The sequence below is a fragment of the Perca fluviatilis genome, chromosome 6 (genome assembly GCF_010015445.1).
Source record: "Perca fluviatilis chromosome 6, GENO_Pfluv_1.0, whole genome shotgun sequence".
In the NCBI taxonomy this organism is placed as follows: Eukaryota; Metazoa; Chordata; class Actinopteri; order Perciformes; family Percidae; genus Perca; species Perca fluviatilis.
In genome coordinates, this window is record NC_053117.1 from 17,536,337 (window position 1) to 17,551,076 (window position 14,740).

General features: G+C 39.4%; 1 protein-coding gene and 1 long non-coding RNA gene across 6 annotated transcripts in view; one reads left to right on the forward strand and one right to left on the reverse strand.

The window, feature by feature from the left end:
* Positions 1 to 14,740, reverse strand: part of LOC120560614 (DNA repair protein XRCC4-like) — a 33,532-nt gene that overhangs the window by 1,854 nt on the left and 16,938 nt on the right. Inside the window, exons 4-9 of one of the 5 annotated variants that reach the window (XR_005639495.1) lie at positions 14,411 to 14,577; positions 13,072 to 13,236; positions 11,457 to 11,557; positions 8,411 to 8,543; positions 6,541 to 6,591; positions 5,060 to 6,274 (exon numbers count right to left, since the gene is read on the reverse strand). Coding sequence is in view for 4 of the 5 variants with exons in the window: in XM_039803288.1 (XP_039659222.1) it covers positions 8,419 to 8,543; positions 11,457 to 11,557; positions 13,072 to 13,236; positions 14,411 to 14,577 (558 nt within the window). In the remaining variant the exon portion in view is untranslated. Of the gene's footprint in view, positions 1 to 5,059; positions 6,592 to 6,745; positions 7,498 to 8,410; positions 8,544 to 11,456; positions 11,558 to 13,071; positions 13,237 to 14,410; positions 14,578 to 14,740 lie in introns of those variants that run through there. The other 4 variants (XM_039803290.1, XM_039803287.1, XM_039803286.1 and 1 more) reach the window with 4 other exon arrangements.
* On the forward strand, positions 506 to 8,572 carry LOC120560616. The gene is made up of 5 exons (XR_005639496.1): positions 506 to 814; positions 3,681 to 3,722; positions 3,868 to 3,933; positions 4,029 to 4,188; positions 8,436 to 8,572. It is a non-coding gene; the product is annotated as an uncharacterized LOC120560616 (long non-coding RNA).

The following is a 14,740-nucleotide window of genomic DNA, read 5'->3' on the forward strand; positions in this document are numbered from 1 at the left end:
AATACGTAAAAATTGCACACTATAAAAGATGTATCTACTGCAATGTATATTCATTATGTTCCATGCGATAAGTCATAACACAGGCTATTACTGTTCTGGAGGTCTGTAAAATTGTATATACAAATATTTCTTGTTTATATTCCAATGGAAAATGATGGACACATCTGCACAAAACTGCTAGCCCCTAACCTTGCTAGTCAAGTCTAACATGTTTTAGAAGTATTTTAGACTCGGCAAAGTTACAGTAAACTATGAACTGTGTTTTAACAGAAACACAACCAGACAGCAGCAGCTCAATGCTACACCCGCTCATTTCTACAACATCCGAACAACATAAAAATAATTAAAAAGAAAAAAAGATTTAAAAAAAAAGCCATTGTGAGGACAACTGCACTAGTGGCACAACTGTCTGGAGTCCTCAGTACCAGGTGTCAATCAGGTAGGCAACAGGTGTCAATCAGCAGGCAGGTGTCAGTCATGGCGCTGACAGCTGGTGGCCTGGCAGTCGGTCTGACGGCTGTGACACAGATACTTAGGTTTGCCCCGCTGTCCACTAATTGGTGCCTCCAGTGAGAGCCATTGACCTGCTCTACCTTTTATTTCTTTATTCATCTAGTGCTTCTTTTTTTTCTTTACAATTTTACATCTCTCTCTGCTCTTCAGTCATGTGGTGTTGGCAAACTCCAAATGCTACAACACCAGATTAAGGCTCCATTTTATTAAAGGCATGTCTTTCTACTTCAGCTCTACTAAAGAGGTGATGGTTGACAAGTTTCTCCCTTTGTCTCTCCGAGTCAATTCAATTCAAGCACAGGTAAGCACGGGTAAAACGTAACGCAGTACAATACTATACATACATCATCACATATTACTATTTTAGTCTTGGCAAAGATATTCCACCTTTACAACACACCTTAAAACATGGCTGTCTGACAACTATAATTGCACACGTTAATCAGTCAGATGTGATGTGTGTTTGATGTGACATAGTCATTGTTGCTGCCTGATCTCTGCTGCCTGCCTCCATGTTATGTGCTCTCCATGTGGCCTCTGTGACTATTCTCCTTTCCTTTGTCTCCTTTGTATTGCTTTTACTGCATGAACTGCTTTAATGCCTTTGCCATCGTCTGTGCTTGCTTGCTTGTTTGTGTGCTACTTGTTTGTATGTCTTAATCCCTTTTGCTTAGGCCTACTGTCATTATAGACGTAATGTCATTTATTTTAATTTGTTAACCATTGTATTTTAGGATGCCTATTGTCAGCTGGCCGGGGGCTAAAGCTGCTCCTTTTACTCTGCATTTAATTAAAGGGGACTGTCCACAACATTATAAACTAATAAACTAAACTAAACATGAGAAGTGAGAGGTAAAATCACAGCATAGGTGAGGCTGAATCACTAAGACAATAATAATAATAATAATAATAATAAATTGAATTTATATAGCGCTTTTCATGGACTCAAAGTCGCTTTAAGGCCTGTCTGTAAAATGTAATACACATAGGTCTGGGTTCAAATAATTGATTCCCTAATTAAAATCGATCTTTGTTTGAGTGATATGATATTGATTAATTAAATCTTTAAATCAATCTTTTAATATATGCTTTTTCACTATGGATGTATAAACCACCAGAAACATTTTGGGGGTCAATTCCTATTGTAAACATTAACCTGGCGCATCATAAAAATATCTGAGGGTTGCTGTTTGCTTGTAAAATTTACAGCATAAGTTCTCTGAGAATCTCTTTTATATCCAAGCAAAGTTGGTATTGTAACTGAAATTTCCCTAACCTAACTGATGTTGAATTGAATCGGAAATGTAATCAAATCGAGACCTTGTGAATCTGAATCGATTTGGGAAATCATTGGCAATACCCAAGCCTTAATACAGGTAGCTCTCCAGTGCTCCACTCCGTACTTGGGTCTGTACAGGGCGTTAAACCAGCGACCCTCCGGTTCCAAACACAAGCTCCTACAGACTGAGCTACTGCCACCCCCATTGTTTTTTTTGTACTTTTTAAAAAAACACCACACCTGCCACCTTCTAGCAAACCCATTTAAACCTGAAAGGATGGCAAAGAAGCAAAGGAACAAAGACAGGAACTGAGTGAGAGAGAGAGAGGTGGGGGGGAAGAAAATGGTTTGATAACCAGAACCAGACCATTCCCACGTCACAGATCTTTGCCAATTGCAGTTAACATAATGCATCATTGTGGGAACCATTTAGTTCTCTAACCTCATTCCTTCTACTGTAATCACCCTATACGTAACCTCTGGGGACTCAGGATTACAGTATTTCAAATTAAGTTTGTGTCATATTTGAGAATTTAGCACTAACGTATAAGAAATATTGATCTATGACATTTGCGTGACTCCCTATGGTAAAGTCTTGGTTGAGTCTTGCTTCTCACTGTACTTCCAACCACAAAAAATGGGTGTGTGAGACACTCAGTTATTAAGCCAGGCAGCAATTAGGCCTACACGAGAGAAGGCGATGTGGACAGCCTGTCGATCCTTTGGTCTCTGAACAAGAGGAAGTCAAGATAATAACATAATGCATTCCCAGCCATGAGAGAAAATCAAGTCAACTGTAGAAAGTCATTTTGGTTTCTTTGGTTTCAATTACCAATTTAAAGGATGTTTTGGTAAAACTGCAATAAAACTCTGTTTCGGTCATCCGTGAAATGCTTGGGTGGCACACACTGATATTTGAAATTGCTAAGTGGTAACTATACATTGCTGTATTTCTAAGTAGTACTTTCACATGCAAAAACATAAAAAAAATGTGATAGTGATACAAGCCAACACACTCGCGAACGTTAACGAGCATAAATGTGAGTCAGATCTCAACCTTCTCATTCTTAAAGCAGGGTAACAAAATAAGCGGCACGCATTATCGTTCAAACTTGGTTGACAAGTCGTATCTAAATAAATATAAAGTAAATAGATATTTATGTAGAACCTTTCTTACAAACTGCATTATAATGTCAAAAGAGAGAAAGTCTGCCTTGAGCACACTCTGCAGCAGGTTGTCATTATCACACACTTATGTTCAACTACCATCCTCTTAAACCCTGCAGAACATTGGGTTTAATGAAATAATGAGGCCAATCAGTTCACAGCAGCATGTCAAAGAGAAACCACTCATTGTTTGTAATGATCAAAAGACTGTTTAATGACTGGGTTGAAACAAAGCGGATACTATTTGCCACTGGCAAAACTTGTAGACCAGTGCAGAAAAGACTCCACGACTGGAAGACAAGTCAGCACTAAATGTGGAGTGGTTTCTGCTGAGTAAAGTTTTACCTGTAACATACAGAATATTGCTGCAATATATGTGGCTTTTATGGTATGTGTGTAAGCAATGTTATCTCAGATGTATACTCTTTTGCCACATTATCAATGGATATACAACATCTGGAAAGTTGTTGTATGTTGACTATAATGGTCTTTCTGTTATACTAACGATAAAGGCCATGCTAGAAGTCAGATGTATGTATATACGTAGACTAGCTCTTTGGTTTTACACATACAGTTTACACACAGAGCAGACGCTTACACATTCAATTCAAAGTGCTCCAGCAGGAAGTCTCACTGCTGGTTTTCTATTGCCCTGAAATATATTCCCTCAGTTTTAAACAGCCTGCCCACTGCTTTACTTCCATATGTGTGCCGCCCCCAGCAGAAACAGCGTACTGCCCACTGTGAGCAAAAGGAGCAACAGGTAATGCAGTCTGACACAACCGGCGCAATAAAACCAATTACATTTCTGAGTTAGAAAGAGAAATCAACAGATGAAGAAGAAAGTAAAACGTGTTTAATGCTTTGCTGATTTTTATTGAATCACAAAATGTGTTTGATTCACGCAGCAAGGGGGCTGGAGTGCAATAATCCAAAGTGGAAGCATTCCCATATTGGTCCAACATTTCTGAAGGGTGAGTAAACTGTTACTCATGGTATTTGATTATATTCTCCAATGAGTTGTCATCTTCATGTTTTAAACATTTTTTTTTTTTTTTTTTTATGATAGGCCAAGTTGTTTCAGACATTACGGTGTAAGGCGGTGAGCAGTGAGAGCACAGCCCAGGCCGACAGACAATGACCACTCTGTCTCACTGCAGCTCTTTGGCGGGAAAGCAGGAAGACTCCTGTCATTCCCCTGGATGATGAGAATCCTACAGGTGCACGCAGTAAGTGAATGACGATGATAAGCAAGAGACTGAACGTTTAATTTCAGCCTGGCACAGCCTTCATCGCTCTCTCACAAACAGTGTTAACCCATACAGCTGCATGGGCTGCTGTATGGCCCCGTTGATCTACAGACTCTTTGCTAGAAGGTCACGTGTTTGCGACTCTGCTGTTTTATTCCAAAATTATATAAAATTTGAAGAAATTCTATAGACTAACAGGAATTCAACATTTACCAACTTTTAAACCTAATTGTTGACAAACCAACACAAAGTGGGATCATCCCCTGAAATCCATCTGAGCCTATTGGAAATTAAAGTGAAATTATTTTACGGCTCCAAAAGAAACTTCACTGTCAGTTTTCCTAATTAATATGCAAATTAACTGGATGCTTTAAACAATTATTAGAGTATCTTTTCAAACAGAAACCTGTGGTAGATGCACTGACTTCACTGTATGTCTGTCATACATTTAGTTATACAAATGTGTCCACACAGGCCACCATGTACAGCTGCTACAGCTCCAACGTTATATCTCCTTACTTTTACTTTTGTATCAACAGAAAGGCAAACTGACATCTTTTTTCAGTATGAAATACTTTCTTTATAATTATTTAATATTACATTCTTATTATGATAAATATTATATCTATATATGTGTGTATATATGTGTACACACCCACACAACTTGTTCTCAGTGTACACTTCTAAATTAAAAGCATCTCCATAGTGTTGATTTTCACTGTACAGTATAAAAACTCTCATGACAGAAACGTGTCACATGTAAAACCCAAGATGCATCATGTTTTGCAGCTTAAATGACCTAAATGGGCAGTGACTTTATGATTTAGTAAATGCTGAAAAGGCAAAGTTGCAAAGTTAAATGTTTATTTAAGTCAGGTTGAAATTAACACAACTTGTCTTGTGAGACATTTCAAAATAGGTATTAACCCAGACAACATATAAAAACATTTACAATATTTCACATAATAAAATACTATTCTCCTTCATGCATATTTAATACATTTCCAGGGAAAATCAAATACAAATATGTATTCTTGAATCAACTGATTGAAGACAGAATTTAAAATGTCTTTTAAATTAGAAAAAAATATATCATCATGTTCTATTCAAATACAATATTCATTCATTTTCAATTCATTATAGTTTCCTAATCTTTCACACTTGGTCTCATCCTCCATTGGCACTTTGTCATCACGCATCTGTAAATGATCCTTAGAAACTGATCAGGGCTTCCCTTTATAAAATTCCTTATTATGGGATGTAAAGAGGAGAAGAGTGTGACATTCCTGTGGGGATTACTAAACCAGCAAGCGCGTGTTGTGGGATTATCCAGACGGCCACCTGTGGTCTTCAGCAGACATTTAAGTATCATCAAAATCATAAAAGACAGCAGGAAGACCCCGAAGTCAAAAGGTAGAATGGTCAGATGAAGACTCTGAATTGGTCTCCATAAGTTCATTACGGTCAGTGTGAAGACACACTGTGATGACCTCAGGACCTGAAGCTGGTAGCAGAGGTAATGGAAGAGGTAAGGAGGTGAAGACAGAGAGACAACATAACCCTATTAACCCTCTGCATAACACCCCTCATCTAGTCTGGGCCACAGAACATTTAAGGAATAAAAGGCCAGATGAAAACGAGAAACAAGGGGAAGGTCAAATTATTGTTCGCAAAATGCTAGCTTAGAAAGTGGAAATGAAAGACATGGTGTACAGTTTATTTTCATAATGAAAAGAAGGAGGAAAACATCAGCAAGACATGATGAATAAGCAGCAACACAGCAGCTTTGGTTCGTTGTTGGTGACACCCTGTTTTCTGGGTGTAGCCTGTTGTCCCTCAATAGCTGTTACTCTTTGTCTGGTCTCAAGGCTGAGGGTCTTGGCAGCCAAAGTCAAACTCTTAAAAAATTGCTTCCATACTCCTGGTCCAGATTTTCTGCCATGTTCTCATTACCAGCACCAGTAGTTCCTGAGGAAGCACTGGGTGGCGTTGAGCGCCTGTTATCACATGGTCACTAACGCATCTGGGTAGAGTCTTGACAGCAGCTCCGAATGGAGCACGAAGTCTTTGGAGTGTTTGGAGAGAAAAAAAAAGCGTCATTAATTATTCGTCTTTTGATTTATTGAAGTCTCTCATGAGAGGTGTGGCAGGTAATTGTCACAGTTAAAGCAAACCAGATGGCAGTGACATGCTCAGGCTTTTTGGGAATTGCTTTCTCAATCTGGGACAAAATCTGGCACCACATCTGGGGACACCTCCAGGACACTGCTGCCTGGTTGTCACTGTTTTGGTTGTTTGTATTATGGTGAGGTTGACTAGCTTGCTACATACCTGGAGAGGGATCACGGAAACCTGTTATTAAGGAAAGCCTCAGACTTAGGTCTTTAATCGTGTTCATGATGAGTCCCGGATGTCATCAATTCATTGAGGAGGAGGGTGGAGGACAAGACAGGGAGAAAGAGATGCAAAGACCGAAGGGAATAGAGACAGTGAAAAAGTTTGAGGTTGTGTATAATTAACACAAATAAAACAAATGTCACATTTCAAATTTAATATTGTATCCCTCAATATAGAGATGCAGTTTGGGAAATACAGTTAAATATCTTGATATGAGCCAAGGCTGAATACTATTACCTTGTATTCTGCCCAAGAAGTACAGAACAAATGAAAATGATAGAAAGTAATAGCGAGGGTGCAAATGAGAGAAGAAGAAGTGCATGTTTTCACTGGAACTCAAAAGCTGCTGCTGTCATTGCTTAGTTGGACCAAGCTACACTACACATTGCAGTCATTTTCTGTTTTGTTTATTTGCCAGCCAACACCCAAATGTAAGCTGTGGGAGGATGTTATGAGGTTTTTAGATTTAAAAGAAGTGTCACTACAACAAAAGTAGGAGAGGTAATCAACTTACCAAATGCACCAAATATTGACTGACAACATGATAACAACTGAAGGTTGATATTACTACCCCACTGAATCTGGAGATGTTAAAGTTACTGTTGTGTTAAATATTTACTTATTACTTATTTTGGGCATTTTAATATAGAATATTTAAATACAGATATAGCACATACGTGTGATGAATGTTGCTTTTTAGACTTTTTTGTAGCAGTAGCATACAAACACAGATGCAATCTTAGTCTGAGCATGTTTGCAGTCCGAAAAGGCAGCCGTCCAAGAACCTCTGGTCATTCTATTGCAGTGCGTCAGTATGAGAAAAAATGCAGCTGCTGATAGCGAAAGACCTCACAACATTGTATGTATGAGCCGGATGCTCAGGAGACACCGCTGAAAATCCAAACAGAAGTTGATTAATATTTTAAACTCTTGTCAGACCCACCAGTGAGTCCATCTTTCTAAAGTCATGTTGTTAAGATGTTCACACCCATAGACATGCATTTTCTAAATTCTACTCACAAACCCAAGGGTAAATCAGAAGAGTCAAGAGTCATGAGACTCTTGAGGCAAGAGATGCCATGGATAGAATATGATATATATATTTGTATTTTTTTTTGTTTTTTTAGTACAAGCACAAATGCCCTGTTTATTAGGAGGAGATGGCATCTGGAGACCAGCTCCACATCTGAAACCAGTGCTGTGGTCAGAGGCAGCAGGAGGAGTATCGCATCTCCCTAATGAGTAATCAGTACAATCAATAAGGTGTAAGATCAATAAAACCAGATATTTATGCAGAAATGTGCAAGAGCCCAGAGCTGCCACTGTTGGATGCTGGGAAGTGTGCATATTTGGGCTTTTCTGTAACACCAATGATGACGTCAAAAGAATGATTCAACCTCCTTTAATGAAGGAAGGAATGAGTATAGAAATTCAGTAGGGCACCTCAAATCAGTCCCTGCAGTGGTTTTTGAAATGTTTCAGTGCCATAAAACAAAGCTTGAAAGGATTTGTTAAACTCTGGTTTGGAGCCACAGGCCACATGGAACAGCTTATTATTTAACTGACAGATGACTGGAGATATTGTGTGTTATGTTGACACTATCTTAATAGAAGATCTGCAATATATAATCTTGTTGTTCCATCTAATCTCCCCGATGATAAGTGTTGTACTGCTACTGTATGAAAAAATGCGCCACGAAACAGCTATGAACTAAAACATTTAGGTCATCCGGAGGAAGCAGTGGCAAGAACAACTATGATACCAAATACGGTGATACATTGGCTGCTTGGTTATCTGACTAACCTGTGGTTTTATTCCTGCTCGGAAGGTTCCGGGCTCGGGGTGTGACACAACCTACGCTTCTGGCTCGGTTGTTCATCTTCCTCATCAGAAAAGGTCCGGTCCACAGAGATGCCATGGCACACCAGATTACGACCTCCATACAACACATAGATATAGATGTATAAATATAGAACTGTTCAGAAAACCACCTCTCATACTGTGGGTCTTACTACATCAATACTTTTTACCATTTTACCATTGCTACGCATCTTTAATAAATTATGTCACTAATATACCTGGGTAGTTAATAATAAAATAATAAAATCATGTCTACTGTAAATCAAAGGTACTACTGTAGATGCTAATTACATTTCTTCCTCTGACTTTTGGACTGCAAGTTCCTCAAATGCCTCAAAACAAATGCCTCTAAATGCCTGCACGCTGATGTCTTGTCCCAAATTCTTGAGATTTTTGGTTTCATTACTGAAGCCCAAATTCTCCATCTCCATTGCTTAAACCGATTCTCCATCAGTGTCATTTGTCGCACATTTGTGGCTGTCTCAGGACAAACTGCTTCAGATAACCTCTGTTAACCCCGGACAACTTCACACCCAAAAGTCCAGAGACCTTTATCGGGAATAGAGATCTGGCATTCCACACAAGTTCAGTCATAGGATGGTTTACATACAAACAGACACACCAGTTTGCCCTTTAACCCTGCTGAGATAGCCCATTCAAATTCAAAGATTGGCAGATTGAGCTGTTGTGTCAGATAAAAACAAATACTTAGAATACTTGATTAGCTGTCTGACACTCAAATGAATGAATGAATGCTTCTGTTGCTATCCACAGTAAAATGAATGAAGAGTGATTCAAGCCTGACATTACATGTGGAATACATATTGAAAATGTACTACAGATTCTGTAGAATATTCTGTAACCCCCCCCCCTTTTTGTGTTTGACTGTATTGTCTTGTTTGTAATGTAGAAATAAAAAATCTAAATATATTTAACAAGTCTGAAATTACAGTCCATCTGAATGTTAAAAGGGCCCCTTCCATCAGTTTTTATCAGTTTCTTTCTTCCCTCTTAGACACTCCTTCATCCCTTGAGTCACACTGCCCCCCTCCTCTCCTTTCATTCCCCTTATTTCATCTTTATCTCTTCTATCTTCAGTCACACCATTGTGAGTGATATGCGTCCTTATGTTGTGACTATCAGATGCTAAACTAGAGGGAACATGTCAAAGAGAGAGTTTCTTCTTTTGTCTCCAACTATACCCTGCCATCACTCTTTCTTATCAGGCTCTGTTAATATGAAAACACACCCCTAGGCACGAGGGTTCAATGGGGTCAATCAATTCAAAGGCTAAAGTTTGGGTAGATTTCTAAATGCAAATAAAACATCAATTTGCTATTGTGCACTGATCTAAGTCAAATTTTGCAAAAGCTAAATGGGTGGAGACTGAATTGCAAAAATGTATTCGTAAACACAAGATATTGTCCTAGGTCGCATGTTTTAATGTCCTTAGATCCCTATGAAGGTTGCTGTGAATTGATTGGTTGCTGGGGTTACCAGACTAAGGCTGCACAATATAAACAAGAAGGAATGACAATGCATTAAGCAACAACCATTGACATGAATGGATGGCTTGTTTCCACCACAGCCAAGTGATGGCCAAAAGAGACCACACCCAGGGACGGATTTGTTGGACAGCTGAATTAGTGTAAATACTGCAAAAACTTTTGAAACACACTCATAATGTTAAAAAGCTCTGAATATGGAGAGAATACAGGGACAAATTCATCAAGGCATGGCGATAAATGCCAGGTGATTTATACTGACAAGCTAAAAACATAAGAAGGCATTGTACTGTGAAACCCTGCTGGATGGCAAACAACAAAGTGTGTGAGCCAAGACCCATACTGCACAATCTACAACCTCCATCCATCTTCACTGATGGGGAAAGTGTGTGTGCATGTGTGTGAGTGAGAGAAAATGAGAGCCAAACAACAGAACCTGCTGAAGTCACTACAGTATCAATGTGTTTTGCAACTGTATTAACCTCTGGAAGTCGAGTTTGGCTCTGAACACAAACACAGCCACTGAGAGAGAGCGATCAGTGGGTTATCCCAGCAGAATGTAGTACAGGGGGGTATGACTCAGGACATGTGACATCACTGCATGACGCGGGAAGGGGGTTAGACCACCTCATGGCCGCCCATGTTGAAGCAATCATAGCAGACTCCGCTGGGTGGGTTCATGACTCACTGGCACGTGTTTCCCAGAGCCTGGCTACCCGAGGGTAAACTCTCTGCTTGTGTGTGCTTTTAAGTTTATGGTAAAACCCCCTGCTTACATGATCAATTACATTCAACTGCCAAGTTTATTAGACAGTAAAATCAGTTCGAGGAAAGTCTCACTTAGAGTCTGCATTAATACTGAGTCACATTGTGACCTATGACATAACAAGGAGTACCGGGAATGGGCGAAAACGTGCCATGTTCAATACTTACACACCCAGCTCCACCAAACCATGGTGCATGTGTAAGTGAGTGGAATATTGGAGCACAATGTGCTGATGGTGTGTCATTGCAACAGTACATTTCTATAAAAGGTGACCTACGAGAAAGTCCCAGATCAGGAATGTGTCCAAAGTTTTAAATTACTTTATGAAACATAATCCTGTCACCTGAGCCCAAATGATCCTTCAGCTTAAACTCATAAATACACAGCGAACTTCCAATTCTCATCATGTTATGAATTGCATTTGTTAGGCTCTGCCTTCCCCCGAGAGAAAAGCCTTTGTTATTTAATTCTCAGTAATTAGAGGGCAAGGAGATGTTCCAGTCTTGCTATTATCATTGATATTGCAACATATTCTGACGCAGGCAAAGAAGAAAACAATTGATTTTTCCTCATAAATATTATTCATCTGTAATACCCAATAACTTATTCTGAGTTAGCAGAACATGTTTTACTGGCTTAGGAGCAGTTTTCCCTATAAAAAGTAAAAAATAAATAAATAAATAAAAAAAGCTGCACTTAACATTACACACACACACACCTGTGATGAGAATAGTTGGCTCCTGAGATGAATGGATGCTCTCAACTGCCTCATGTCTTGTGTCCTGACTGTCGTCTTCACAGTGAATTGTGTTATTGTCACTAAAGAAAAAGACACAAGTTTGAGAGAAGAAGAGAACATGTTTCATGTAGAACAAACCGTGTGTGTGTGTGTGTGTGTGTGTGTGTGTGTGTGTGTGTGTGTGTGTGTGTGTGTGTGTGTGTGTGTGTGGGAGAGTGTGTAGAACAAAGCAGAAAAATTTAGTTACGGTGTAAATATGTTCTACAAAATACAGCATCTCATTTTACTATACTTGCAAAACCTTTCAATACTTCATATTATTGACCACAAGGGACGGTGGCAAAGCCAGACACGTTAGCAGTGTTTATGAGTAAAATCTTCCATCCATAAACTGTGGCCTGCGATGATGGAATATGTAATAACACAGGCTTGTAAAGAAACAAATTAGCCACCATCTGTGTTCTGCAAAAGCCAAAGGTGTGGCAAACACAGATTTGACAGCACTGTGAAACAGAACTTGCAAGGGTTAAAGCAATACTAAAACAAAATTCTCACTGCTAAACAGTAAATGAGCTACATTGATTGCCACATGCTCTGATGCAGACCAATTCCTGCAAAGTTAGCCTCTAGACAACACTGGAATAACGATAGACTATTAGGGGTGTCCAAAAAAAATCGATTCACATTCGTATCGCGATTCAAGCTCTACCGATTCAAAATTGATTCATAGAATTCCAAAAATCAATTCATATTTTTTTTTCTACTGCAATCACATGGGGAAAGTAACTGCATTTACATACTGTGAATGTTTGAATCGAGAATCGTTTTTGAATCGAAAATCGATTTTGAATCGAATCTTGAGCCTAAAAATCAATATTGAATCGAATCGTGACATTTTCTGAATCGTGCACCCCTATAGACTATACAGGCTATAGCAAGACTATATGTGCTATAAAGAATAAACTAGGTTTATTTAGGAATTATTTTATAACATCTGAGATTAAAATATTTCTTTATAACCATGGCGTTTTAATGACTTTACAAAATGTGTGCAGTTTGAATGGGAGAAAAACGTGCTGTGGTATATTGGCATTTCTTTAAACAAATCACAATTCATTTGGGCAGTGCTATGCGCCAGATGCAATAATGGTGCCTCTGCTAAATAGCCTCGGGAAGGAACTTGTTTTGGTGGAATGTGCTGGTTCAAAAGTTGTTTCAGTCGCGCAACAGAAAACTTAGATTGGACAGATAGTCTAGCCAGCTGTCTGGATTTACCCTGCAGAGATCTGAGGAGCAGTTAACCATAGTCCTCATAAATCCACCGGAGTTTAGAATGCCAACACAAAGAAAGCGGAAGGTGAGCGACATCCGGCCTAAAATGAGGGACAGCCGGCAGATCTGCCAGCAGCACCGGAGCAATCCTCTTAATAAATTGTCGTCGATATGGACTATTAACAGGTAAATCCTGCTGTGTATCAAAACTAATATATGTGAACACATAGAATAAAACATATTTCACTGGTTCACCTGCATTTATAAGTTATGCCAGAGCATCACAGAATTAGTTGAAGGCATGCAAAATCAGTCTGCTGACCTTTGTCTCCCGTCCTCATCTCTCTGCTGGTCGTCAGTCTGTTGGAGCTGGCGGAGAGCATCCTGCAGGCATCTGATCTTGGCCTTCTTCTCATTCAGCACCATGACAAAACGTGAGTACAGCGCCCCCTCCAACATCTCCTTATCCTCAACTTGCTGCTCCAGCCTGGTGGGAAAAGATAAGATAAGATAAACCTTATTGTCCCGAGGGAAATTTGTCTTGGGCAAAAAGTACTGACAACAGCTGCACACATACATTTAATATCAATCAGTTTGTAGACAGTACAATATAATACATGACAGTACATAACAAGACAACAATTAAAGCACACCAAAACATACACGCAGGAAAATGGACACCCACTTGCACATGGACATACGTGCATGTGCAAACACAAGTTTTAAAAGCTGTAGGGTTGTTGTTTGTTTGCCTTCTGAGAGTAATTTGCTAAAAAGACTTATGCTGATGAAGAGAAGTGATATATGAAATGAAAGATATACAAGTGAATCATTTGAAATGAGTTCCTAGAAATCCCAAGCCCAGTTTGCAACATCGGGTGGAACCCTTTATTCTCCCAAATAGGCGACCAGTGATGATGTCATACTAGGGGATTGCTGTACATAAAAACAGCTGGCAGCGTGACATAAAAAGCAAAAAAGAGCTTGCCCGCAAACAAGACAAACAACCAACAAATACCAGCGCTGAACATTCTAAGAAAATAATTAGTGTCTCTCTGGGTATTTTCCATTCAATCTTGACATTTGCTCTTCATCACGTATTCTTTGAAGTGCTCATATTGTGCTTTTTCCCTTTCCTGTATTGTGTCATATATCTTTTTTGTGCATTGTGCAATAGGTTTACAAAGTGAAAAAGCCCAAAGTCTACCCCAAAGGGACTTACCATCTCCAACAGAAAACACTGTTCACAAACTGCTCCAAACAGCTCTATTGTAGTCCAGCCTTTACTTCCGTGACGAACGTGCGTCACTTTTTAACACACGTTATGATGCTCGCCTAGCTGCTAGCGTGGCACGACCTCATACTCGTATGAGTACTTACGATGCATGTGCGACTCCCAACAAAGATGGTACAGAAGTGTTTTGTCTCACTCTGTAGCTAAAATAGAGAGCTCGACACACAGGGTGAAAAGAGGAGCTGCAGCAATGTGTAGTACAACAAAAATATGGTGTTTTATGAAAATTAAACCACATAAACCCATTCTGGTACAACCTCTAAATACAATTATGAACCTGAAAATGAGCATAATATGAGCACTTTAATAAACACATATTTAAATCCATCAGCAGAAAACACAAGGATGCTTTCCTCCTCATCCTTACTCTCTGAGTATTCTCTGGTGCTCCTGTTTCAATCTACGGTTCTCCTCCAACAGCTGGCAGTTTTTTGACTTCAGACCTGTACTGCGCTTTAGGGACAGGCAAATCATCTCCCGGTTCAGCTCTAGAGGGTCTGGAGCTGGCTGGAGCTCCACGGAACCCAAGTGCACCTGAAGAAAGAAGAGTAGAAAAAGAAGAAGGAAAATGAGACCGCAACATCAAATCAGAGTACAAACTGCATGAGCATCAGCATTCATATTGGTCGTCAGGTTTAATTTTTCATAAACATTTGAGGAGTTCAGCAATGGGGGATGACCGCAGACTCCTAATCGG